The following is a 24,463-nucleotide window of genomic DNA, read 5'->3' as shown; positions in this document are numbered from 1 at the left end:
CAATGTTATGGGGAAGAACCAGGGTGGAATTGAGGCAGTGCAAACCAAGAGCGAGTAAGGTTGGCGGAAGCAGTGACAAGCTCCGTTTCCTCCTCCAGTGGCAATCTCGAAGTCGCGACGAAGCCAGGATCCATAAAAGGAGGCTTTGCTTCTCACTAGATCTGATGGTGGTGAGATTGCCTGCCCTTAGCTCACGGCTGCTTGGTGATGCTCGTAGAGACTTGAGAGATGCTGCAACCAGCAAGAGTAAGAAATACGAACCCCCGAGTCTGGAAAAGTTCCAGATCGAAGCGAGTGGGTCGGTGCGAGTGGAGTGACGGAAGCAGCACGTATGGGATTATTAGTCTTAGTCTATTTACCGTAGATTCGCGACGCTCAGGGTCCGACCTTGGTGACACACCTTCTTCGACTCGCCTCTCTAGTCTTTTTTCTCTTCCGCCTCACCTTTTGTCCTCTCCATGTCGCTCGTATTGGTCGCTCCTCCATCCTGATTCCTGAGCTCCTTCGTTGCTCCCAAATTCTTCCTCTGTGGACGTCGATCCTGCAGCATCCTTCCTTTGTCACGTTGGCCGACCAGTGCGTTCGCTTGTTTCGCTTGCATATTGGGTGACCCTTGGGCACAACCCACAGCCTCTCACCGATTCCCATCTCTTCTGATGGGATTGTTGACGAACGTGGAGTTGTCAATTCGCCTGGGAATGGGTGCCCTCTCTTGTTAGTTCGGCGCTCGCTTTTGATGACAGGTTCGAATAGCATTCAGTTGCTCCTTCCGGGGCCGCATTCTTATTGATATCCCACATCCCTTTCCCTTATCTGTCAGTTTTCGGGGTTTCTTGAAGGGTCGGTCTTGTCTTTTGGCCGATCATGTCTGAGCCGAGACCATCGAATGAGAATGACTCTGCGCAGACTCCCACGACACCTCTCCGCAGAGAACGAGCCCCAACGATAACGATAGACACGTCGGCCATCTCGGACCAGAACCTCTCCCGTGCTCAGGTTGAAGCTCCGTCGCAGACTTCACGTTCTACCAACCATGTTGATCATACAGAGACCAGCGCACTTTTGAATGGCAATGCTGTTTCTCCGTCCGACACCCGTTCAGTTGCATCGATACGTTCGTACGGTTCGTCAGAAGGCAGGGAGCACGATAGCCGGCCGACCTCGCCATCACCTCACCATGTGGTATCGCCTAGCTCGAAGATGACGGACTCTATGCTTCATTCTAACTACCTCGCCGTGCCAGGAGCTAGGTCGCGTGGAAACTCGCTTGAGTCTGACGATTCCATACAATCTAATGGAGCCGAATCACATTCAAATCATAATGGGAATGCGTCGCCTGCAGCATCTGCAGATAATACCATCGGAAACTACGAGGAGGCTCTTCAGCCAGATCCGGGCAGGGAGGCGGAATTCGAAGTCGAAAACAACAACTTTGCCTTCTCCCCGGGGCAGCTGAATAAGCTGTTGAACCCCAAGAACCTTGGCGCCTTCTACGCCCTTGGCGGCCTCGCTGGTCTTGCGAAGGGCCTGCGAACCGATTTGCGCAGCGGGCTGAGCTTGGATGAAAAGGAGCTGGAAGGGTATATAAGTTTCGATGACGCAACAGCACCAAGTAGCGCCGAATCTTTGCCTAAGCCTGCCGCCGAAGACGAGCCCCCAAGGCCACCCCGAGCCGATACCACGACTCCCCATAAACAGGACGAGAACTCCTACTCGGATCGTAAGCGCATATACGGATCCAACAAGCTGCCGGAGAAAAAGACCAAGTCAATCTTCGAACTAGCGTGGCTCGCGTACAATGACAAAGTGCTCATTTTGTTGACGGTGGCTGCCATTATCTCGCTTGCGCTAGGAATCTACCAGTCTCTAACAGCGGAGCCTGGCGAGCCGCGGGTTCAATGGGTCGAGGGTGTCGCTATCATTGTAGCCATCTTAATTGTTGTGGTTGTTGGAGCAGCCAACGATTGGCAGAAGGAACGTCAATTTGTAAAACTAAACAAAAAGAAGGAGGATCGAATGGTCAAGATCGTCCGCTCCGGGAAGGTGGCCGAGATTTCTGTCCACGATATTCTTGTTGGCGATGTTATGCACCTGGAACCTGGTGACCTTGTGCCAGTGGATGGCATCTATATCGGAGGTCATAACGTCAAATGTGACGAATCTTCTGCTACAGGTGAATCAGACGTACTTCATAAATCACCTGCACAGGATGTTTATGGAATTATTGAACGGCGTGAGAATCTCGCCAAACAGGACCCGTTCATCGTATCTGGTGCCAAGGTATCGGAGGGTGTTGGACAGTTTTTGGTTACTGCAGTTGGAGTGAACTCTACTTATGGCAAGACAATGATGTCTCTTCAAGATGAGGGCCAAACCACGCCATTGCAGACGAAGTTGAATGTCCTCGCGGAATACATTGCGAAGCTCGGCCTGGCTGCTGGTTTGCTGCTATTTGTTGTCTTGTTCATCAAGTTCCTTGCCCAGTTGAAAGGCTTGGGTAGCGCCTATGATAAAGGCCAGGCTTTTCTACAAATTTTCATCGTGGCCGTGACTGTTATTGTTGTTGCAGTTCCGGAAGGTTTACCGCTGGCTGTGACGCTCGCGCTTGCATTCGCTACAACACGTATGCTGAAGGACAACAACCTGGTTCGCTTGCTAAGAGCCTGTGAAACAATGGGCAACGCAACCACCATTTGCTCAGACAAGACCGGCACACTAACGGAAAACAAGATGACCGCCGTGGCTGCGACTCTGGGAACTAGCACTAAATTTGGAGGGAAATCCCAAACATCCTCCACGCCTGCGTCCGAGAACAACGGCCAGACTCCCGATTCTGGAAACGTATTATCTCCTTCGGAGTTTGTGTCAAGTCTTTCGCAACCCGTCAAAAAGCTTCTCGTCGACTCGATCGTACTAAACTCGACTGCATTTGAAGGAGAACAAGACGGAGCCATGACCTTTATAGGGTCAAAGACCGAGACTGCTCTCCTAGGATTCGCTCGGACATACCTGGGACTGGGATCGCTCAGCGAAGCAAGGGATAATGCTACTGTTGCTCAAATGGAGCCTTTTGATTCGGGCCGAAAATGTATGGCAATTGTGATAAAAATGGACAACGGAAAGTATCGAATGCTAGTCAAAGGCGCTTCGGAGATTTTGCTGGCTAAATCGACAAGGGTAATTCGCGACCCTTCTCGAGACCTTGAGGAAGGACCACTAGATCAGGACGATCGTTCTAAGCTTGAAAACACCATCAACAACTACGCCACTCAGTCCTTGAGAGCCATCAGTCTGGTTTACCGCGACTTTACTGAGTGGCCTCCCAGGGGGGCTCCCACTCAGGAAGACAACCGTTCGCTTGCAGTGTTCGACCATATTTTCAAGGATATGGTTATGTTTGGTGTTTGGGGTATCCAAGACCCTCTCCGAGCCGGAGTGACGGAATCAGTCAAGCAGTGTCAGCGTGCTGGTGTCTTTGTGCGCATGGTCACTGGTGACAACATTATTACCGCCAAGTCAATTGCACAAGAGTGTGGGATCTTCACTGCCGGGGGTGTTGCAATTGAAGGACCCCAGTTCCGAAAACTAAGCAGCCGCCAAATGGCACAAATCATTCCACGACTTCAAGTCCTTGCTAGATCGAGTCCCGATGACAAGAAAATCCTTGTTTCTCAGCTGAAGAAACTAGGCGAGACAGTTGCAGTGACTGGTGATGGTACAAATGATGCCCAAGCTTTGAAGACAGCAGATGTTGGGTTTTCCATGGGAATTGCAGGAACTGAGGTTGCTAAGGAAGCATCGGACATCATCCTGATGGATGATAATTTTGCTTCTATTGTGAAGGCTATGGCTTGGGGTAGGACTGTCAACGATGCGGTGAAGAAGTTTTTGCAGGTGAGTTGTCGCTGGACCTCATTCCATGACTTTGAATTAACCAAGATACAGTTCCAAATTACAGTCAACATCACTGCCGTCCTCCTCACTTTCGTCTCCGCCGTAGCTAATGATAATGAGGAGTCAGTGTTGACAACAGTTCAGCTTTTGTGGGTCAACTTGATTATGGATACCTTTGCTGCGCTTGCCCTTGGTATGTTTCGAAACCCAAGGTCGCAGGTTATGAGCTAACAGTGATTTAGCAACTGATCCCCCATCACCTTACATTCTCAACCGTCGTCCTGAACCGAAGTCCGCACCTCTCATCACCTTAACCATGTGGAAGATGATCATCGGACAAAGCATCTACCAGCTGGTTATCACGTTCATTCTGAATTTCGCTGGAAGATCTCTTTTAAGGTCCATAATCGACTTTTCCGACGACGATGCAGAAGAACTTCTCACAACAGTGGTGTTTAATACCTTTGTCTGGATGCAAATCTTCAATCAATGGAAGTAAGTGATCACTTTACCCTCAAGTATGGAGAGAAATAGAATCAATATTAATTTTCATTTAGCTCTCGTCGCTTAGATAATGGGCTCAATATTTTCGATGGGCTTCTCCGCAATCAGTGGTTTATCGGTATCCAATTCATCATTGTTGGTGGTCAGATTTTGATCATTTTCGTTGGTGGACATGCCTTTTCCGTTGCTCGCCTTAATGGAGGACAATGGGCAGTCTGTCTCATCCTCGGTTTAATATCGCTCCCGGTTGCTGTGATAATTCGACTGATTCCGGACGAATTCATTCGCAAGCTCGTTCCGTCATTCCATTGGCGTAAGAAGCGCCCAGAGCTCGTTGTATCTGATGAAGACCGCCCACGATTTGAATGGAACCCAGCCCTAGAGGAAATCCGCGACCAGCTTACATTCTTCAAACAGCTCCGGGGCGGCCGACTGAAGAACCTTGCGCACAAGTTACAGCATCCGGAAGAGTTCCTGCCACGATCACGCAGCGGCTCAAGGTCGCGAGAGAACTCGGTCCCAGGGACCCCTGTGGGAGGAGACAGTACTGACGGCAGTCCACCACTTCCTGCTACTCCCGAATCCCGGTCAAGAAAGCGTACACGGTCCCGCTCAAATTCAATATTCAGTCCAGCTGCTGCAATGGCGGGCGTGGTCGCCGGTAGTATTGCCGGCTGGTCTCCGATTGAGAGGCCAGCAGAAGGAGAGCCATTAAAATTCGACTTGAACAGCAGCGGAGGGCTGAATACGCAACCGGGGATTGAAGTACATCCTGATACTGCGCCAGATGTCAACATTGTCGGCGACTACCAGCCCACATCGACAACCCCCCCAAGCCAGAACCCAGATCTCATTCCTTACTTTGAAGATGCACCACCCGCTCGCGAATCATCCAACCGCAGTAGACGATCCAGGTCTCGATCTAGCCAAGGCCGAGTTTAAACTACAGGCACACTTGTGCTCAAACATACGCTTCTCACCTAATTACTTACTTGCCTACCAAATACGCCTTTTACAATACCATCGAGGGAATATGAACACGCCAGGTTCCTCGTTTACCAGCAATCCTTCTTAATCTTCTGTTTCATTATTCAAAAGTACCGTGGTGGACTCTGGCCATCATTTTACTGTTCGATTTCTAATATCATGTTTCTTCCGTTCTTTCGGGGCCTTTTCATCTCTCATCCCCGGGGTGTGTCCGGCGTCTGTGGGTGGCGATGTACTACACTGTTCCTTTCTTTCTGTTTTTAATAGACAACTTCGCATCAAGGTTGGGATTTCTTTAGCCTGGCGCTTTCGGACAACTTGGGTTTTCTTTTTTTTTGTTCATGTCGGCCGCCGCCACTCTCGTGTTCCGGTCTCTCTTCTCTGTATATACTCACCTCCGTTCATGTTTGTAATTGTCTTGAGGGGGGTAGATAAGAAAAATTTTGTTTGTCTACGTTTCCTTTACATATGTCGCTCTTACGTTAGATATTGATAATGAAGAGCAGCCTAGGACACCGCTCTTTTGTTGCAAAAGCCATTCATATGGTTAACTATTAAACCCGCCCTGTGGTTTTGTTTTCAAAACCATTCTACCAGCTATACCTAAACGCCCTATCTTGCTTATCCGTCAGATCGGTATACGGCGACCCATTCATATCCAACTCCTGCCCGTGGCCTACTCCCGCACTCTCCAACCCACTCTCCAACCCACTCCCACCACTAATACCAGTAGCTTCCCTTTCTCTTCCCTTATTATCCCGCATACAAAGCAGCCGATAAACCACCGTCGTGAAAATAAGCAGCCCCCACGTAACAAGTGCCGTGATCAAGCCCTCCAGGTACTTGGGCCGATTGGTCCACAGCTGCGGCGACGCAATGCAGCCGGCGCAGTAGCCGATGAAGAACATGGCGTTGACGATCGCGCGCTTCGTGTTGCCTTTTACGTTCGAGGCAACTAGGGATAGTAACACAGACATTGAGGCGCTTATGCAGGAGGCCTGTACGTAATATTAGCTATTATTTGTATTTTGGTTTTTTAGGGTTGGGGAGCGCACCAGCCATGCGGCGCCGATTAGCGCCCAGCCTGAACTAAGTGGGAGGACTAGCATGAGGATTGTACCAACGATTGGCGGGATACAGAGGAGCAGGACGACGAGGGTGCGCTGGCGCGGGAAGATATAGCATAATATCAAGCCGACCCAGAGCAGGCCAACCTGGACGGCGCCGGAGGGCGCAGTATACAGCATTGTCTGGAGCTGGGTGTATCCGATTGAATTGATGACGAGGGTAGCGAAGGTTAGAACGGGAGACTGCATTGTAACCAGCACGCCGAACCAAAAGACGCACCAGGCCTTGGGGTCGAGCATTGTCTCCTTCAGCTGCGGGAGCGAGAAGGAGGTCTTATCGCCGCCTTCACGGTCCTTGGCCATGCGGAGGGAGAGGACGTGCTTCTCGCGCGGTGAGAGGAACCAGGCGTCTGAGGGGCCGGAGGGCATGAGTGTGAAAAAGCCGACTCCTGAGGCGGTGGTGATGATGCCGCATATGAGGAAGAGGGTGCGCCAGGGTGCCAGGGCGCGAGTGGTGTTTTTGCCAATGCCGTACATGAGCAGGCAGCCGAGGGTTTGGGCGATGCCGTTCATGCTTACCCATAGGGCTGTGCGCGAGGCGTGCTCGTGCTTGCGCCACCAGATGGAGGTTATGGTGACAAAGGCTGGGGAGACGGCGCCTTCGGTGAAGCCCAGGAGGAAGCGGACCGCGGCGAAGCCAGCGTAGTTTTGGGGCGCCGCGAGACAGGTGCATGAGATGCCCCAGAGGATGCTGACTTCGTTAATCTCACTTTACAAGGGGCGAAGGAGGGAGAAAGTCAGGCTTACACAGTGACACCGACAAACTTGGTCAATGGTAGACGACTCATCAGGTATATAAACGGGTATTCAGCCACCAATTGGCCGACGTAAAAGATAGAGCTGCACCATGAGTATTGCGAGTTTGAGAGCTCGAGATCCTCAATGAGGCCGAAGACGCCCGCATAGCTGAGACTTTGCTTGTCGAGATACTGCAGCAGGAAAACGAGACACATCTGTATCGTCAGTAGCTGTCTAGCATAGTGAATGTACGGACTCACAAACGGCAGGATAACCGTGTCGATCTTGCGTACAAGGGCCTTCTCCTCTTCTTCAGTGTATGTCTCAACGATCCCAAGGTCGCTAGGACGTCTTTTCTCATCCGCCGAGGGACGGTGTTTCGTGTCTGAGGTCTCCATAGTGAGACTTAGCGAAGGATGTCGAGGAAACTGAGAACTCGGCAAACTGGGCATGGCAAGCTATTATAACTGCAACTTGCCGTAGCTGACTCGCCCGTCTCCAATCCCCAGCTTCCTCCTGGATTGGCACTGATAAGCTAGTTGTGTCGGTGAGTATGTGAAGGGTCGGGATGCAGACAGCCGACGTCGGATGCAGACTGCCGCTTCTGCAACTCCAACTCTCCATCACCTCCGCATTTATTTGATCATCAGCCCATCTCCCTCTTATCGCTCAACCTGAACATCGGCACAATGGCATCTGCTGCAGACATCAAGCCCTGGCTCCGCGAGGCCTCACAGGCATATCTCCTCTCCAAAGCCAACATCGTCGACGTCGAAACAGGCACTATAAAACAAGATCACTATGTAGCAATCAACAACGGCAAAATCACTTCTGTCTCTCCCAGCCCACCATCTCCATCCGCCTTGCCAGCCTCATACATCACTGTCGATTGCTCAGGCCAATATATAAGCCCTGGCCTCTTCGACGCTCACGTCCACTTCGTCGCAGTCCCTGGCTTCAATGGCCTCTCCATGGCCTTTGGCAACTTCAACGATGTCTCCCTCCTCCGCCAGCCATACGTCGCCACCCAAATGCTCCACCGCGGCTTCACCACTGTCCGCGACTGCGGCGGCGCCCAGCTCGCCTTCAAGCAAGCAATCGAGGACGGCGTCTTCCCAGGCCCCCGCCTCTTCATCGCAGGACACGCCCTCTCTCAGTCCGGAGGCCACGGCGACATCCGCAGCTCCCACGACCACGTGCAGTGTTGCGCAGGACACACAAATGGCCTCGGTCGCATCTGCGACGGGGTGCCAGCCTGCATGACCGCCGTCCGCGAGGAAATCCGCTCAGGCGCGGACTTTATCAAGATCATGGGCTCTGGTGGCGTGTCAACGCCTACAGATCGCCTTGAGCAGCTGCAGTTCACCAACGCCGAGATCCAGGCTATTGTCGAGTGTGCAGAGAACGCGGGCACGTATGTCACGGCGCACGCGTACACGCCCAAGGCAATCCGGCACGCAATTGAGAACGGGGTGAAGGGTATCGAGCATGGGAATTTTATCACGGAGGAGATTGCGCGGCTTATGGTGGAACGAGGGGTGTATCTTACGCCGACGTTGATTTCGTATGCGGAGATGGATTCGGAGCGGTGGAGGGGGTATTTACCTGCTGATGGGCAGGCAAAGAACACGGAGGTGTTGAGCGCGGGTTTGAAAAGTTTGAAGACTGCTGCTGATGCCGGGGTGACGATTTGTTATGGGAGTGATCTGTTAGGCCCGTTGGGGTTGGCTCAGACAGGGGAGTTTGCGCTGAGAGCGCAGGCTTTGAGTCCGTTGGCTGTGTTACAGAGTGCGACTATTAACCCGGCGAAGATGGTAGGACAGCCGGAATTACTTGGACAGATTAAGGAGGGATTCTGGGCGGATGTGTTGTTCCTTAATAGGAATCCGTTGGAGGATGTGACGGTCTTTGACCGGCCGGAGGAGTGTGTATTGGGGGTGATGAAGGAAGGCCGGGTGTATAAAAGCCGCTGGGAGGGCTTGAAGGAGGATGCGGAAATTCCAGTGCGGATTAAGTCTGCATAAAATTAAATAGCCTACTCCTTCAAGTCATTAACTACGGGAAGGAAGGAGTTAACGAACATGTCATGCCATGTCAACCGTCAATATGGATTATTTACATGTGACGGTATCGCTTCAAATTCCAACATGTCCAAACCAGTCAACCCCATCAGCGCCATCTGATCATCATGGCTCCAAATCATCTGCGGATCTACATCAAGAGATAGATGCGGCGAGTCAACAGTGCCTGTATTGGACAGGTCCTGATGAGCTTCTGACCCCGGCCATTTTGGGAGCTCGTTCACACTAAGTCCCGCCGTAGCTTGCCCATCTATAGTAGTAGTGGCCATCGTTGATCCAAATGTAGAATCAGAGACCCCGAATGGAGTGCTCCGCTGTTGCTCAGAGCCTGGGTTGGCCTTTGACGACACCCATTGCGCCCATTCACTATACCCAGCGGCGTAGCGGGCCCCTGGCTGGGCTCCCTGTCCTTGGTCGCTTTTATCATCCAAAGACGACACACTCCCAAGTTTTGTAAAAGCCTCATTCGAGATAGCCTGCAGGGCTTCGATAAACCGCACACCAACTTCAGCCGGTAGATTACCAAGCGCCATTGTACGCAGGTAGTTCAATCCAAAGGCAACACGGGCTTCATACTCTGAGTCTCGCTCGATGATACCGGCCAAGATAGCCACGATGGTGGCGATACTACAGCCTTGGAAGTCCGTGAAGGAGAAGCGGAATATGAGATTGTTGTGTGAGAGGTGCTCGAAGAGGTGAAGTATTGTTTTGCTGGCCTTTACGCAGGATAGGGCTAGTGAGCCGAAAGCTGGAGTATCGCCCTCCACTAGTACTGCGTGGGGGTTTTGCTTATGATGCCGGACCTGGGCTTGGATGGTGCTAAGGAGGGAACCTTTGCCGAGGACTATCCAGGCGTAGAGATAGTTGAGCCGGAGGTGGAAGGCAAGGCGATAGCAATTATCTTTAGGTTGTAGGTTGTCCATTATCAGAGATGAAGGCACGTTTTGCTTCCAGGTTTGCAGCTCCAGTTGTAACGCATCTATCTGGGTATTGTCGCACGGTTTGCTCCTGGACAGCAGTTTAGTGTACTGTGAAATCAAAGACTGGCTTCACATACCCTACGTCAGCAATCTGATCAATAATTCTCACCAACTCTGCATACGCTATCTGGTGCTGGATATTGTCCACCGTCTGGGTACAATCCAAAGAAGGCAAAGGGGCTGGGAGCGGCGTGGTAATCGCCCCCGGGTCAATGGACCGTGGACGATTTAGTTTTACGGCCGTAGTCCTATTGACACGTCAGGGATACTAAGAAATACAACGAAAAAGGAAAATACCCACCGCTCTAGCGAGTATACAGACCACCATAAGCGACGGTGAACCTGCTTCTCGTGCTCGGAAATTCTTGAATCGTCTGTCTGCTGATGGATCTCAAGTGCAACGGCTTTGCGCAGAGATAACCCCATATAAGAGTATGCCGACCCTGGTGCTCGGTCTGGGAGTGAGTATACTCCTAGAATGAAGGGCGCTTGGATCGAAGTCAAAGATGTACGATCCATGAGATCGGGGATAAGTAGCCGAGCTTCTTCGTAAAAAACGCGTCCAGGATCCCCGCCATCGGGGAGTACATTGGTAGGGAAACCCGCCGGCCGTTCTATTTCTGTCCATTGACTGCCCAGCGCTAGAACTGAAAGGACCAAACAAACAAACCCGCTATCCAAGCGGAGTTGAGATGCGGAATTTGTGTAGAGTTGATCAACGTCGGCCAAGAACTGGGCGTGGTCGAAGTAAAAGAAGACATCGGATGCGTGGGTTATGCATACTGAAATTAGAAAATCAGCGACGGCTCGAGGTGGAAGAGCGCGAGAAGCCTTGTGGATGCGATTGATTTCGTTTGGCTGTAGTGACGTTGGCTGGTGGAATTGCTGGTTCGGTGAGTACCCTTCAATAGGTCAAGATATCATAGAAGCCTTACCGTCTGCATGGCCATCATGTCGCCCTCTTTCAGTTCGGTACGCGAATCCAATGCAAGCGCTTCTCGAAGCTGCACCAGAAACTTGGGCCAAGTTATCTTCATTGTTTGGTCTTTGAGGGAAGCTAGTTAGCTGCATATCCTTTGAAAAGCGCTAGGAACTTACTATTATCGATACCACCGCCATCTTCAACAGGCTCAAAGCTGGCAGGTCCACATAGCCTGTTTACCACCGCCCTCGTTGACTGTGGTGAAGCTGATTCCTCCTGAGACTGATAATGCTTGGTAAGTTTGCAGACCCGGTCATCCCGGGTACATCTCTGGCACCTGCCCGAGGCGACGCCCACGCATTTGCTTTTACGAGCCTTACACCGATCGCATCTGTCGAGATAGTAAGTCTATGTCAAACCAAGCAGGCAGTTGGGCCAGGACTGGGAGGAACCTACGCCTGGGCAGCTCGCTTCCGCTTGTCATCAGGGATTCTCCGTGTCTTGTAGCGGCCTACAGAGTTGGGGCCTATTGTGGTCATTTTCGAGCTTCTTCATTTCTTCGTCGTTGTTTCTCGAATGCTTTTGAGTCCCGAGCACTTGGTCGTCCCCACAATCTGCAAGTCACGGGTACGGGGGGGNAGCTAGGTAGATAACGGGGTTTGGCGAAATGAAACGATGATTGGCCCTCATGTCGGTTGTTTTCCCTTCTCTGCCGCGGGTAATGACTAAGTATGATTAAGTTAGTAGTTAGTTAGGAAGGGAGGAGTCGGCAATTTGCCGATAGCTTCCCGTCCCAGTTGGAGTAGGTTGATATTAGGTCGTGGGTCTTGTAAGATACCACAGAGTAGCTCCTTAGGCACTCGTAAGTACTTTTCATACCGCTATGACCCTTTCGTCCAGCTTTCAAGGGAGGATATCGCGCCGAGAGCATGTGGGTTCTGTCCGTAACTGGCTAGTCATGCCCACGGTGGTCCTATGACTGACATTAGGGTTACCGTTGCGGGTGAGTATTTACGCAGATAGAAATAGCAAATTCGTGAACCAGATAGGAGCATCTACTGCTGATGTCTACACACGGACATGTTCTCCATAAGGGCTGAAAAGAGCGCACGGCTGGCCAGTGGTCAGAAGGCCTGGCCAGATTCAGGGAAGCTCCGGTACTATACGTGTCGATCCAACATTCTCAGAAACAAGGCTTTGAATATTATTTGTCCGTGAGTAGCCGATGAAAGAGCTTAATTGTCAGTCTAGTAGTATCTGCCGGGGTTTCCCTGTGAGCTGCGCTTGCCGCTTGGGGTTCGTGATCGAACCTGGCATTCTTCCAAGGTTGGGGCATACCAATAACACCCGCGCGTCGAGCTTAATACGTCAGTTCTCATCAGAGGTATGCTAGCGACATCTGTGCGGAAAGGGGTGGAATAAGTGATCGTCTCCTGATTCCTTGTCCCGGTCCAGTGAGTATGATGTAGCCCATCGCTTGCCACCGGTAAACCTGCCTACAGCTTCGTCAAGAAGCAGAGGGGCTGTAGATTTAACGAGCAAGAAGTCAAAGAGGTTGGCTTTCCAGTAATGCGAGTCTCCTCTTCATCCAGTTACACCAATATCTATGGTTTCGTCTCAGAAGAAGCGGGTCTTTTGAAGGAGCAGGTCCGCCGGTAGCCATGTATGTGCAAGCACCCGCAACCCGCAACGACGGCTTTGTCCTGTTCCACCGACCTTGGAATGTTGTGTGCATAGGGCCCTGTACGTATTAGTATTTATACTCCGTTATGGACGCGCGGACGGTGGGAAGTAGGAGTAAATTCGATTGGGCGATACTCCGGTAATTTTTATTCCCCCCTGGAAGGATAAGAATATGGGTTGGCCATCAGTTTGGAAAACCATTGTTTGTCGACGTTTTTCTTTCTTTTCGAAAGCCTCTCGTCAGTCGAAACCGCCTATGATGAGTCTGGATGCCGAGAAAGAGCGTGGATCGCCCTCGGTACGAAGTGTTACACAAGACGAAGTCGGAACCCCTACCTGCGAGGACGCAACTTGGAAGTCAAAATATCATCGATGGGCGTTAAACGTTAGAGGACTCGAGTTGAGGGGAATTGAGCCGGTATCCCCTGAGGAGCGGCAGGCAGTTAGCGCCTCTGCTTCCTTCCATATCCTCCTCACATGGTTTAGCATGGGAATGGCCCTAAACACCATGGTTGTTGGGACGGTTGGGACAGTGGTCATGAAGCTAAGCTTTCTCGATGCTGCATTGTGTTCGATTTTCGGATGCAGCCTGGGATGCATAGCAATTGGGTACATATGCATTTGGGGACCGAGAAGTGGACATCGCACGCTGGTATGTTTTCCATTCCTCACGTGCATGGGTACAGGTCAAGAACATGGACTTACAACTCCTATTTCCCCCATAGATCGTGTCCCGATACCTCATGGGGTTCAACCCTAGCAAGTTTTGCTGCTGTCTGAATGTGCTGACAAACTTGGGCTATGGGATGATGAGTGCAATGGTAGGGGGGCAACTCCTTTCCCAAATGACCGATGGCGCTGTATCCGTGGTGATTGGTATCATCATTGTTGCCCTTGTGAGTCTGGTGGTTGCCACCTTCGGAATGCATATATTTCAATTCTATGAGAGGTACTCACACCCCCTCTTTCACTTCTTATATCGGCGAAAGCCACAGGATCATAATAACCGACCGCAAACAGATATGCCTGGTGTCCACAGTTGGCCGTCTTTTGTATTCTACTAGGATCAGCGGGCCCAGAGTTCGATTTTGATACTGCATCGGTTGGCTCAGCCGAAGAAATTAACGCCAAAAGGCTGACGTTCTTCTCTCTCTGTCTCGCCTCCGCGCTATCTTGGGTGCCGGGAGCTGCTGACTACCACGTTTATTATTCACCCAAAACCGGGGCGTGGAGAATATGGTCGATGACGACGATAGGGGTTGGCCTGTCCATGGCTATCACACTGGTTTTGGGTGCCGGGCTTGGGACTGGGGTTGCTCACAATCCCACATGGTCCGCTATTTATGATGGCACTCCTGGGAGCTTGCTGGTCGCCGGTTATGACAGACTGGGGGTATTTGGCAAGTTCTGCATTTTTATCAACGTGCTGACGATTGTCTCCAACAACGCTCCTGGGTCATACTCAATGGCAATGAACTTTCAAATGCTTGGGGACTTTTGGTGTAGAGTCCCGCGCCCCGTTTTCACGGTTGTCACCACCGCCATATACACAGCATGTGCTATTGGTGGGAGGGATTCTCTTTACGAAATATTCAAGAGTCTGGTGCCCATGATGGGGTACTGGATCATCATCTGGTTCACCATCGTGGTCGAGGAAGTTTTACTGTTCAACAAAGGTAGAGAGTATGACTGGTCTGCGTGGAACAACCCACAGAAACTGCCTGTGGGATACGCAGCTACTGCAGCGTTTCTGATCGGATGGGCGGGCGCCGTTGTTGGGATGGTAGGTTGTCCCTATTTCCTTCTAGAGACAGTGCTACTGCTAACAATCCGACTAGGACCAGGTGTACTACACCGGACCAATTGCGGGAGCCATTGGAGGAGGGTGCGATTTGGGACTGTGGCTTGCGATGGGATTCACGGTTCTCGTATTTCCGCCGTTAAGAATGCTCGAGCTAAGAGTGGTCGGCCGCTGAGTAGAATGAAAGCGTTCATATCTCCCCCTAGCTTGGGGCCGAAGAACACCCGCCCCTTGTTTAGGCCTTGCATCACGGCCATCGGATGATTGGAGAGAGTCTCTATATGAATGGAGAGCGGCGGCTTCGGAAGCAAGAGCTGGCCGCTGAGGTTGGCTTTGACTTGTGTACATAACGCGTTTGATCTCGAGCTTTGTTCCTTGCATTAAACTCTGCTTTAGAAACATGGCCTCTGATCGCGGCATCTCGGCGCCGAGTAGTCGGGCGGACTAGCCAGTGCTGACTGCGGAATCTGCTGAGTACATATTATTATCTGCTGGAAAAGGCCTCAGAGGTTCAGACCGGGCCTTGTGCAAAAGAAGCTCGAGAATCCCTGCAGGAAGAACGAATGGGAGGACTCGGAAAAGTGGATGTCAGCATCCGCTCTGTGCCTCAGGTGGATGGATCCCCGCGCAGCCGGAGGATCAACCACCCAAAGAAACTTAGATTTATGTTATCACGAATCAAACCGAGTAATTATCAATTCGACAGTCCATCGGAGAGGAGAAGGACGGAAAGCCGAGGTCCGGGGGTGGCGGAGGAGGGAGGAGAAGGAGTGAAGTGCAGAAGTTGAACTCATAGCAGCTGACTCGACTCGATGCTCGTTCGTCAAATCCAGGGGCGATCTGGAGGAAATGTGGGGTGCCATCCAGCTCCATCAATTTGTTATAAACTGCAGTCGGCGCCAGTCCGGCCCGTCGCGCAATTGTTCATATTCATTACTGTTTATTCTCTGATCAGGCAGGTATTTAGACATCTTTTCGATACCCTCGTCGTACGCCCGCTGCAGACCTAGAGAAATGGCCACACCAACGGCCACGGAGCTCTACGAAACAGTGGCCAACATCCTCAAGGATGCCTCGCCCGAACAGGTCCTCCAATATGCCGTCCCTCTCGTCGCAGCATATCCTATATTAGCCTCACTTCTTCGGTTTCGGAATATGAAGCAACTACACAAGAAATACAACTATCCGACGCGGGAGTCCTTTGCCCGAATGACAGACGAGGACGCCTTTGAAATACAGAAAAATCTAATACAATATGAATTCCCTTTTTTCTTTACAAAAGCCTTGCAGTTCGCACTTTTCAGAGTTAGTTTTTTATCTCCTCGTTGGCTGCCTACCCAAACAACTGACGGCCATGGCCTAGACATATGGCATCCCCACCATTTCCCGAGTCCTGACCAAAACAAGTCAATTCTCCGGCGCCAGTACTTCTCTGAAGCGCTATACAGACACCTCTGCCTTGGTCCAGGAATTTGTTGGACAGGCGCCCTCCGCAGCACGCGGTCAGGCAGCCATTGTGCGGACTCGGTATCTCCACAGTGGTTATCGGAGCTCAGGCACAATCCTCGACGATGATATGCTATATACCCTTGGCCTATTCGCTGTTCAACCAGTCAGATTCATCCAGAAGTATGAGTGGCGTGATCTCACCGATGTGGAGAAGTGCGCTATTGGCACTTTTTGGAAGAGTGTGGGTGATGGGTTGGAGGTAAGCTACGATAAGCTTCCCTCTGGGAAGACTGGTTTTCGGGATGGCCTCCAATGGCTGGAGGAAATCATGGCTTGGAGCGATGCCTATGAAGAGAAGTGCATGGTGCCAGACGCGAAAAACCGCGAAGTTGCCGATCAAACTGCAGCAGTGCTAGTATACTTGGTTCCAAAGCCATTCCAGCACATTGGACTCAAATTTGTGTCATTCATGATGGATGATCGGCTGCGCAAGGCTATGCTGTAAGTATACAACGTCTCTTGGACAACGTCCTTTTGGATTACATTATACTGATGGCCACACAGTTACGACGCTCCTCCAGCGTCATACGCCGGGTTTTTTCAGTTTGTCTTGTCGGCCCGTCGATTCGCCATGCGTTACCTTGCGCTACCTCGCCCGTATTTTTTGCGCCACACAACGTTCACTGAGGCCCAGTCCGTAAAGGAGCGTATATTTATTACTCAATGGGATGGCGCGCCTTACTACGTAAAGCCAACTATTTGGAATCGCTGGGGCCCGGCAGCCTGGTATACCTGGGCGCTCGGCCGCCCGCTTCCAGGAGATGAGGGTGACAAATATTATCCGGACGGCTACTACATTCCTGATGTCGGGCCTAAGAATTTTGAAGGAAAAGGCCGAAAAAATCAGCAGGAAGGAGAAGCAGCCCTGAAGATCTCGCGAACTGGCGGGTGTCCATTTGGTTAGATGCAGTAGACGATACCTTGTTTTTGTTCTGGAAATATTTGCAGCTTAGCCCTGATTCTATGTATCATTCACTAGATAATTGTCATTAAGTTCGTGATCTAGCCCTCTGAGTCATTTGCGCTTCCTTCTACTTGTCACTGTTGGACGGACTAGAATGCTTCCCAAAGAGGAACCAAGCTTGCCATTGCTTACGTAACTGTGTCATCAACGCTCCCCGCAAGCAGGGCTCTCTCGCTCAACTTCCTCCGCGAGTCCATGCTGTCTCTCTTTCTCTAAATATCCTGTCAATTTTGTTCCATTGCCTATCTTGCTCCATTCGCCATGGCGCTGCAAGAACCCAAGCACGATGCGACCAACTCCCCGGCCCCATTCAGCACCTTTCCCCAAGATCCTTCGGACTTCGACAGTGACCCTCGAATCTCCTTCTCCAAGTTGGACGACAAATTTATTTTGGAAACAGAGGATGGACAGGAATATAGCTACGATACGATATTGAAGCGATGGATTCCGACGGTGTGTGCGCGCTTTCTCTCCAGCTGGATGGACCCCGTTCCATCACTCCCCGGCTGCTGAATTCCCTGACTTTTGCTTTTTTTTATTTGCATTCATTGCCTTTCCGGAGAATAAGAGAGAAAAGAAAAATGTATCGCTGGATGAATCATTTTTACTACTCTTTGCAATGAGCTCAAATGGCTAAGTCCGCGTGGATTTTGGGTGGATCGTGAAACTGATTGCTGGTTGGCGCCGCTTTGCGCCTGTGGTTGTCCTCCAGGTCGATGATGACTTGCTGAAACAACAGCAAGAAGCCTACAGAACTCAGGGGGTGGACGACGATGAGCAAGAAAGTGCACAACAGCTCAAAAAGAAGCGGAAGCAACATGGGAACGGAGAGGTTCGTCGTTCTACATCCTCGCGAAGCTACGATAGGCTAGTGCTAATGTGTCTGGGGGAAAATTGCAGGGTGACTCACAAAAGGCGAAGAAGCAGCGCGTTAATACCGCAGTGTACGTTACGTCTGTTCCCCTCGATGCGGAGTTTGAAGAAATTCGAGATATCTTTTCGAGGTGTGGCGTCATCGCCGAGGAAATTGACAGCGGGCGGCCGCGCATCAAGATGTACACGGATGATGATGGGAAATTCAAAGGCGAGTTACTTGTTGTTTACTTCCGGCCGGAGTCGGTCAACCTGGCAATTCAGATGCTGGATGACTCCGACTTTAGGCTGGGTGTCACAGGGCCACAAGGACCCATGCGAGTTCAAGCTGCAGATTTCTCCTTCAAGAGCCAACAAGAGGCACCAACAAAGACCAACATGCGGGATAAGAAGAAGATAATCAAGAGGACCCAAAAACTGAATAAGTATGACCCAACTAGTCCTGCTAATTTAACAGCTGCTGACGGTAGCAGCAAACTCACTGATTGGGATGACGATGAGCCCGCTGCATTGGTGGATACAAACTCCAGATTCGAGAAGGTTGTGATACTCAAGCATATGTTTACACTTCAAGAGTTGGATGTACGCTCAGCGCCCTCAACCACAGGTTTTCCATGTTTTCTTTCGCTGACAATTCACAGGAGGACCCTGCAGCTATCCTTGATATCAAGGAGGATATCCGTGACGAGTGTTCTAAGCTTGGGGAAGTTACAAATGTCGTCCTCTACGATAAGGAAGAAGCAGGCGTCGTTAGCGTTCGATTCTTGAACCCAGAGTCAGCAAAAGCTTGCGTGAATGTGCGTTCTACTGCGAACAGATTAATAGATGGAGCTAACCTATCTCCCAGCTTATGAATGGCCGCTTCTTCGGAGGAACAGCCGTCGAGGCGTATATCTCAGATGGAAGCGAGCGCTTCCGCAAATCCAACGAGAAACGCGCAGCGCTCGAAGACCTGGCTGAAAGGGGATTCGATGCTGAGGATGAGGACGAAAACCAACGATTGGATGAATTTGGCACCTGGCTAGAGAGCTCGCACCAGGTGGAAAATACGGCTAAATGAGGCGGCATAACCGAACAATATTACCTCTCTCGATACTGTATTATAGCTCTTCAAGTAGATTCGTTATGTTCTTAGTGGTGTTTTTTTCTGCAGCATAATGGACATGGAAATCGTGATTGACCCCGAATCCCTAGCCCGTATCAACAAACAAGCCCATCGATATCTCGTTTAAATCACAACTCAACGCTCTTGGGATCAACATCCAGGCAACAATACGGTTGGGAATATTTGCCCTTGCCCATCTACAGTTGTTGGGAAATAACTTCTCCACTTCACGATGGCAGGACATGAACAGCTGTCCTGAATGAACAGGTGCTGGCGCAAAATCGCATGTGAAGCGAACTACGGCACAGTAAATACACCAATCCAAATGTTTTTTTGATGGATACCTGGAGCTTAAACGACCTCATTAGGGCACTGCGGCTGTTCAATTACTCCAATCATGTCATAAGTTGGAGTCTCTGCTAATGAGAATGGGTAGGCAGGTGGTGGAGGATTTACATGTGATGCAGATCGTGACTATAGTATGCGCTCAAGTAGTACGTAGTAGTGGTGTACCTGGAATCACATGGGAAGGGCAAAAATGGATACGTGGGATTTTCTATACACTTGGAGATGATGACAGCTAAATTAATTGCTAATCTGTAGGTAGGACTGACTCATTGTTTTGTTGTTGGTGGTTCGTTGAGAAGCTTGTGACAGGTAGGGCTAGGGTATTTAAACGGCTTGGTTGTAGTGGTAGATAGAATAGATATCCAAGATTTGTCTGACAAGACTTTGCACTGGAATCATTATCAATCTTCTTTGGTTTCTTAAAATTACATCCGCATTCAATACAAGATGGGGGATCATAAAGCTCCAGGAGACAAGGCACCCCAAGCCCCCGGGCCGGTGCCTTCAATTCAGGACTTGAGCGGTGTTTGGGTGCTTGTAAGTATACCTACCACCTAGTCGAGTGCTATCATCCTATCTATCCAGTTACTCCTGTCACTTATACAAGGTTCAGAAGCGTGTACAGAGCACTGTTGATGCTAATATAACAACGCAGGAAAAACACCTCTCGTCAAACATCCCTCTCATTCTCAAACTGGTACGTTTCTACCCCCAGCCCAGGCCCCACGGTGATATCAAGTCTAGTCGAGTGGAATAGGTAGCTAATCAGTACTCTATCAACAGCAAAAAATCCCCTGGCTCGTTCGAAAAGTCATCGACTCCGCCCCTATCCATCTCCATGCAACGCAGTACACGTCCACAGACCCGAAAACCAATGAGCCTAGAATACATTTGGACCTTGTACAGCGTTCGTCTGTGAACATCGGAATTGGGGATATCGAGGATAACCGCATTCTAGACTGGGAGGAACGACCGCACGAGGACTACGTTTTTGGGAGTGTCGTTACAAGGAGTCGATATGTCACTGGTGTAGGGTTTGGGGAGGACGAAGACGGGAAGGGAGCAAGGCCTGACATACACCTAAGCCTTGATGTTGGTTGTGAGGATGGGGAGAGAATATTGAGGTTTCTCAAGGGAGAGATTGATGCTGATGGGGGCGATTGTGACGGGTTCCTTGTTGAGCCATGGCCTGGCTGTGATTCTGAAAATGCAGAAGGGAAAGGGCTCTGGGTGCAGACTCTGGAACGCAGTGAGAAGTCTGCATGGACTGCAGAGACGGTACGTATAACTACACTTCCTTTTCCTGTTCACTGCATTATGGGCCACTGTGCTAATTGCTCTTGTAGATCTGGGGGTTTGAAATGATGAACGGGGAGAGATGTCTGACCACCCGGGTTGCTGCTGTGGATGGAAAGGGAGATTATCAGCTGGGGAAGTGTGTTTTTCAACTGTTGAGCAGGGAATGCTGAAGGGTCGGTTGAACACGAGTCTAATATATAGTCCTTAGTACTTAATGTGAGGTCCTTTAGCTTGAACAGATCGAGAAATTAGAAAACTCGAAGTCTCTTGTATTGATTTGATGGAAAGTGACAATTTTCCATTATTATCTCCAAAACAAGCTCTGATTCCAGCATGGACCGTGCTGGCTCCTGGCAAGTTGAGCACTGGCGCTGAGCACTGAGCAGTCTCCGGCAGCTCGGGCAGCCGGTTTGGTATAGTCGCGGTTAGTGTAGCGATCGCACTTTGGCGGGACGCTAATCGAACGGCAATTATTTTGCAGGGTATTTCCCGTCAACAACACTATCAATTGACCGATTTACCGTCAATTGTCGTAGAGCGACAAGCACAAGCTGCCCTCAGAGCCAGTACCAGGATTCATCCCAAGCATGGTGTCGTGGTTCGCGTGTAGCAAGAAGTGGTTCGTTCCTGGAGATCCCGTGACTGGAACCGCGCTAACCGGATCGGGCGCGCCCCCCTTTTTGTTGTTGTTGATCTTTTTCTGCTTTGCGAGTCTAGTCCCTGTTGGTCTGCGCTGGCTCCTCCTCACCGCTCAAATTCCCCCCCAACCCAAGTTTCCTCTCTCCTGATCTCGCTCCTCTCCCTCTCTTTTCCTCCCCTCAATTCCGGCTGTTCCCCAGTCTTCTCTCATCCACTCCAATTCTCATTCCAGTTGACCTCTTCATCTCCCTTCTCCCCCCCTCACACCCTTCACAATGCGTGAGATCGTATGTTGACACTCCCACTTTGACGCGTCTCGAGGGGTCCCTCCCCGTTAGGGGGCACCGGGGACCCCACCAGTTCTACATGTCACGAACCTAGGAATGCTGACCATGTGTTTTCGTCCATAACAGGTTCACCTCCAGACCGGCCAGTGTGTAAGTGCTAGGACATAATGAAATGGATTGTCTCCGAGATGGGTGAAAGCATACTAAACTTTAATGCGTGACAGGGTAACCAAATTGGTGCTGCTTTCTGGTGCGTCGAAAATTTCATCCATTTCAGATGGTATTTCCTTTGGTGCTTTTTGCTAACGACCCTATAGGCAGACCATCTCCGGCGAGCACGGCCTTGATGGCTCCGGTGTGTGAGTACAACCCGTCCAAGACTCGATCAAAACACGACCGAACACAACCCCTGATATAATCCAGTTACAATGGTACCTCCGACCTCCAGCTCGAGCGTATGAACGTCTACTTCAACGAGGCCAGCGGCAACAAGTACGTTCCCCGTGCCGTTCTCGTCGATCTCGAGCCCGGTACTATGGACGCTGTCCGTGCCGGTCCCTTCGGTCAGCTCTTCCGTCCCGACAACTTCGTCTTTGGCCAGTCCGGTGCTGGTAACAACTGGGCCAAGGGTCACTACACTGAGGGTGCTGAGCTCGTCGACAACGTCGTCGATGTCGTCCGTCGCGAGGCTGAGGCTTGCGACTGCCTCCAGGGTTTCCAGATCACCCACTCTCTCGGTGGTGGTACCGGTGCCGGTATGGGTACCCTCCTGATCTCCAAGATCCGTGAGGAGTTCCCCGACCGCATGATGGCTACTTTCTCTGTCGTTCCCTCGCCCAAGGTCTCCGACACCGTTGTCGAGCCTTACAACGCCACCCTCTCCGTCCACCAGCTCGTTGAGCACTCCGATGAGACCTTCTGTATTGACAACGAGGTGCGTTGCTCCCACAACCACGGGGGTCGGCGAATAGTACTGACTTTGTTTAGGCTCTGTACGACATTTGCATGCGTACCCTCAAGCTCTCCAACCCCTCTTACGGTGACCTGAACCACCTCGTCTCCGCCGTCATGTCCGGTGTTACCACCTGCCTTCGTTTCCCTGGTCAGCTGAACTCTGACCTGCGTAAGCTGGCTGTCAACATGGTTCCCTTCCCTCGTCTTCACTTCTTCATGGTCGGCTTCGCTCCTCTGACCAGCCGTGGCGCCTACTCCTTCCGCGCCGTCTCCGTTCCTGAATTGACCCAACAGATGTTCGACCCCAAGAACATGATGGCTGCTTCTGACTTCCGTAACGGCCGTTACCTCACCTGCTCCGCTATCTTGTATGTCTGCCTGAATATCTTATTTTGTGATTCTGGCTAATTTATTTTCAGCCGTGGACGCGTCTCCATGAAGGAGGTTGAGGACCAGATGCGCAACATCCAGAGCAAGAACCAGTCCTACTTCGTTGAGTGGATCCCCAACAACATCCAGACCGCTCTCTGCTCCATTCCTCCCCGTGGCCTCAAGATGTCCTCCACTTTCATTGGAAACTCCACCTCCATCCAGGAGCTCTTCAAGCGTGTCGGTGACCAGTTCACTGCTATGTTCCGTCGCAAGGCTTTCTTGCATTGGTACACTGGCGAGGGTATGGACGAGATGGAGTTCACTGAGGCTGAGAGCAACATGAACGATCTCGTTTCCGAGTACCAGCAGTACCAGGATGCCTCCATCTCCGAAGGCGAGGAGGAGTAGTAAGTTTTCCTTTACTTATAAGATCTTGCTTGCACACATCAGCTAACCCCGTTACAGCGGCGAGGAGGAACTCCTTGAGGGTGAGGAATAAATGTTTAGCCAATAGTGACGAATTGAGACTGCTCATAATAATACCCTTGATAAGCCATGCGCGAACTCGAAAAGGTTCCAGTATGCGTCCTTGTCAGTCAAATGTTTTGCCTCGAGCGCTCTTAATTATTCTCTGTTTCTACTTTCTTTCGGCCCAGTGCCTCGAAACTATTGAATGAATAGCACATATTAGTTGTTTCAAAATGCAGCTCCTATGAAAAGCCTTATTATAGCGCTGCCAACGTAGTCTACACTAACATCGCCTACAAAAGTAGTCATTTGGCGTTTCGAGCTATCTGACTATCGACATGGTGGATTTTATCACCATAAAAACCCTAGTTCCTATTTAGCCGTCTTTCAATCTGCTTACATGCCAATAACCTGAACTACTTCATCGAGTCCCAGTGCGGTGTTCGCGCCCAAGAAACGCCATCAAATTACCTTCAAGGTTGGTGCCCAGCGTGACAAAGCCCTAACTTACTCAGAATAATAACTTTAGCCTTGCTTGAGCTTTGAGATGCCCTAAGTTAGCCCCATGACAAAGACAGTATCTATACACGTGCAATCACATACCAGGAGTATTCATTAGTGGAATAGACGTTGACTTAAGAATATATACAAGAACGGATTATATTTACAGGGTTTGAGCTGCTGTTAAGCAGCCCAGGAAAGTGATGATAAGCTGGATAAAATATTCCATGAAGAAAAGAAGGGATATATTGCATAGTAAAGGAGAACGTAACTAAAGTAAATTAAATAGTTGGAAGGGAGAGAATGGTGAGAGTGTAACGGAGTATGTCAAGATATACAAAGTCGATCGGGCCGAGTCAACCTTCCAAGGTTTTGTCATGTCCATCTCCCCAATTAGTTTCCAACGTATTAATGACTGCGATGGACT

General features: G+C 50.6%; 9 protein-coding genes across 9 annotated transcripts; 7 read left to right on the top strand and 2 right to left on the bottom strand.

The window, feature by feature from the left end:
* Positions 1-864: 864 nt before the first annotated feature.
* Positions 865-5,340, top strand: pmcA (putative P-type calcium ATPase; the record flags this gene model as incomplete). The annotated part of the gene is made up of 4 exons (XM_040805952.1): positions 865-3,894; positions 3,946-4,087; positions 4,137-4,389; positions 4,452-5,340. 4 exons carry the CDS (start codon positions 865-867, stop codon positions 5,338-5,340), a joined length of 4,314 nt encoding a protein of 1,437 aa, XP_040663204.1.
* Positions 5,341-5,585: 245 nt separating this feature from the next.
* ASPVEDRAFT_292763 (uncharacterized protein) lies at positions 5,586-7,820 on the bottom strand. The gene is made up of 4 exons (XM_040810204.1): positions 7,511-7,820; positions 7,260-7,465; positions 6,441-7,203; positions 5,586-6,383 (listed from the first exon to the last, which is right to left on the bottom strand). Exons 1-4 carry the CDS (start codon positions 7,700-7,702, stop codon positions 5,976-5,978), a joined length of 1,569 nt encoding a protein of 522 aa, XP_040663203.1. The 5' UTR covers positions 7,703-7,820; the 3' UTR covers positions 5,586-5,975.
* Positions 7,821-7,864: 44 nt separating this feature from the next.
* Positions 7,865-9,714, top strand: ASPVEDRAFT_36853 (uncharacterized protein). Its single transcript, XM_040811308.1, has one exon. The coding sequence runs from the start codon at positions 7,940-7,942 to the stop codon at positions 9,272-9,274; it is 1,335 nt and encodes a 444-aa protein (XP_040663202.1). The 5' UTR covers positions 7,865-7,939; the 3' UTR covers positions 9,275-9,714.
* ASPVEDRAFT_873950 (Zn(II)2Cys6 transcription factor) lies at positions 9,313-11,772 on the bottom strand (the record flags this gene model as incomplete). The annotated part of the gene is made up of 6 exons (XM_040818056.1): positions 9,313-10,339; positions 10,389-10,559; positions 10,613-11,196; positions 11,247-11,356; positions 11,410-11,624; positions 11,690-11,772. The coding sequence occupies 6 exons, from the start codon at positions 11,770-11,772 to the stop codon at positions 9,352-9,354; spliced, it is 2,151 nt and encodes a 716-aa protein (XP_040663201.1). The 3' UTR covers positions 9,313-9,351.
* A 1,403-nt stretch (positions 11,773-13,175) lies between these two features.
* Positions 13,176-14,892, top strand: ASPVEDRAFT_49445 (uncharacterized protein; the record flags this gene model as incomplete). The annotated part of the gene is made up of 4 exons (XM_040814163.1): positions 13,176-13,568; positions 13,642-13,865; positions 13,937-14,699; positions 14,755-14,892. The coding sequence occupies 4 exons, from the start codon at positions 13,176-13,178 to the stop codon at positions 14,890-14,892; spliced, it is 1,518 nt and encodes a 505-aa protein (XP_040663200.1).
* Positions 14,893-15,731: 839 nt separating this feature from the next.
* Positions 15,732-17,130, top strand: ASPVEDRAFT_119517 (uncharacterized protein; the record flags this gene model as incomplete). The annotated part of the gene is made up of 3 exons (XM_040805709.1): positions 15,732-16,022; positions 16,081-16,667; positions 16,731-17,130. 3 exons carry the CDS (start codon positions 15,732-15,734, stop codon positions 17,128-17,130), a joined length of 1,278 nt encoding a protein of 425 aa, XP_040663199.1.
* A 321-nt stretch (positions 17,131-17,451) lies between these two features.
* ASPVEDRAFT_79156 (U2 snRNP complex subunit CUS2) lies at positions 17,452-19,123 on the top strand (the record flags this gene model as incomplete). The annotated part of the gene is made up of 6 exons (XM_040816658.1): positions 17,452-17,647; positions 17,829-18,022; positions 18,091-18,488; positions 18,537-18,645; positions 18,705-18,860; positions 18,911-19,123. 6 exons carry the CDS (start codon positions 17,452-17,454, stop codon positions 19,121-19,123), a joined length of 1,266 nt encoding a protein of 421 aa, XP_040663198.1.
* Positions 19,124-19,963: 840 nt separating this feature from the next.
* Positions 19,964-20,985, top strand: ASPVEDRAFT_24394 (uncharacterized protein; the record flags this gene model as incomplete). The annotated part of the gene is made up of 4 exons (XM_040809667.1): positions 19,964-20,053; positions 20,124-20,213; positions 20,300-20,794; positions 20,863-20,985. 4 exons carry the CDS (start codon positions 19,964-19,966, stop codon positions 20,983-20,985), a joined length of 798 nt encoding a protein of 265 aa, XP_040663197.1.
* Positions 20,986-21,606: 621 nt separating this feature from the next.
* Positions 21,607-23,829, top strand: ASPVEDRAFT_36845 (tubulin beta chain). Its single transcript, XM_040811307.1, has 8 exons — positions 21,607-21,741; positions 21,868-21,891; positions 21,966-21,991; positions 22,059-22,100; positions 22,165-22,675; positions 22,729-23,063; positions 23,115-23,474; positions 23,533-23,829. The coding sequence occupies exons 1-8, from the start codon at positions 21,730-21,732 to the stop codon at positions 23,564-23,566; spliced, it is 1,344 nt and encodes a 447-aa protein (XP_040663196.1). The 5' UTR covers positions 21,607-21,729; the 3' UTR covers positions 23,567-23,829.
* The last annotated feature ends 634 nt before the right edge of the window (positions 23,830-24,463 follow it).

The sequence above is a fragment of the Aspergillus versicolor genome, assembly GCF_001890125.1.
Source record: "Aspergillus versicolor CBS 583.65 unplaced genomic scaffold ASPVEscaffold_1, whole genome shotgun sequence".
Lineage (NCBI taxonomy): Eukaryota > Fungi > Ascomycota > Eurotiomycetes > Eurotiales > Aspergillaceae > Aspergillus > Aspergillus versicolor.
Note: the sequence above shows the minus strand (reverse complement) of the source record. Positions and strands in the feature narration are given on the sequence as shown.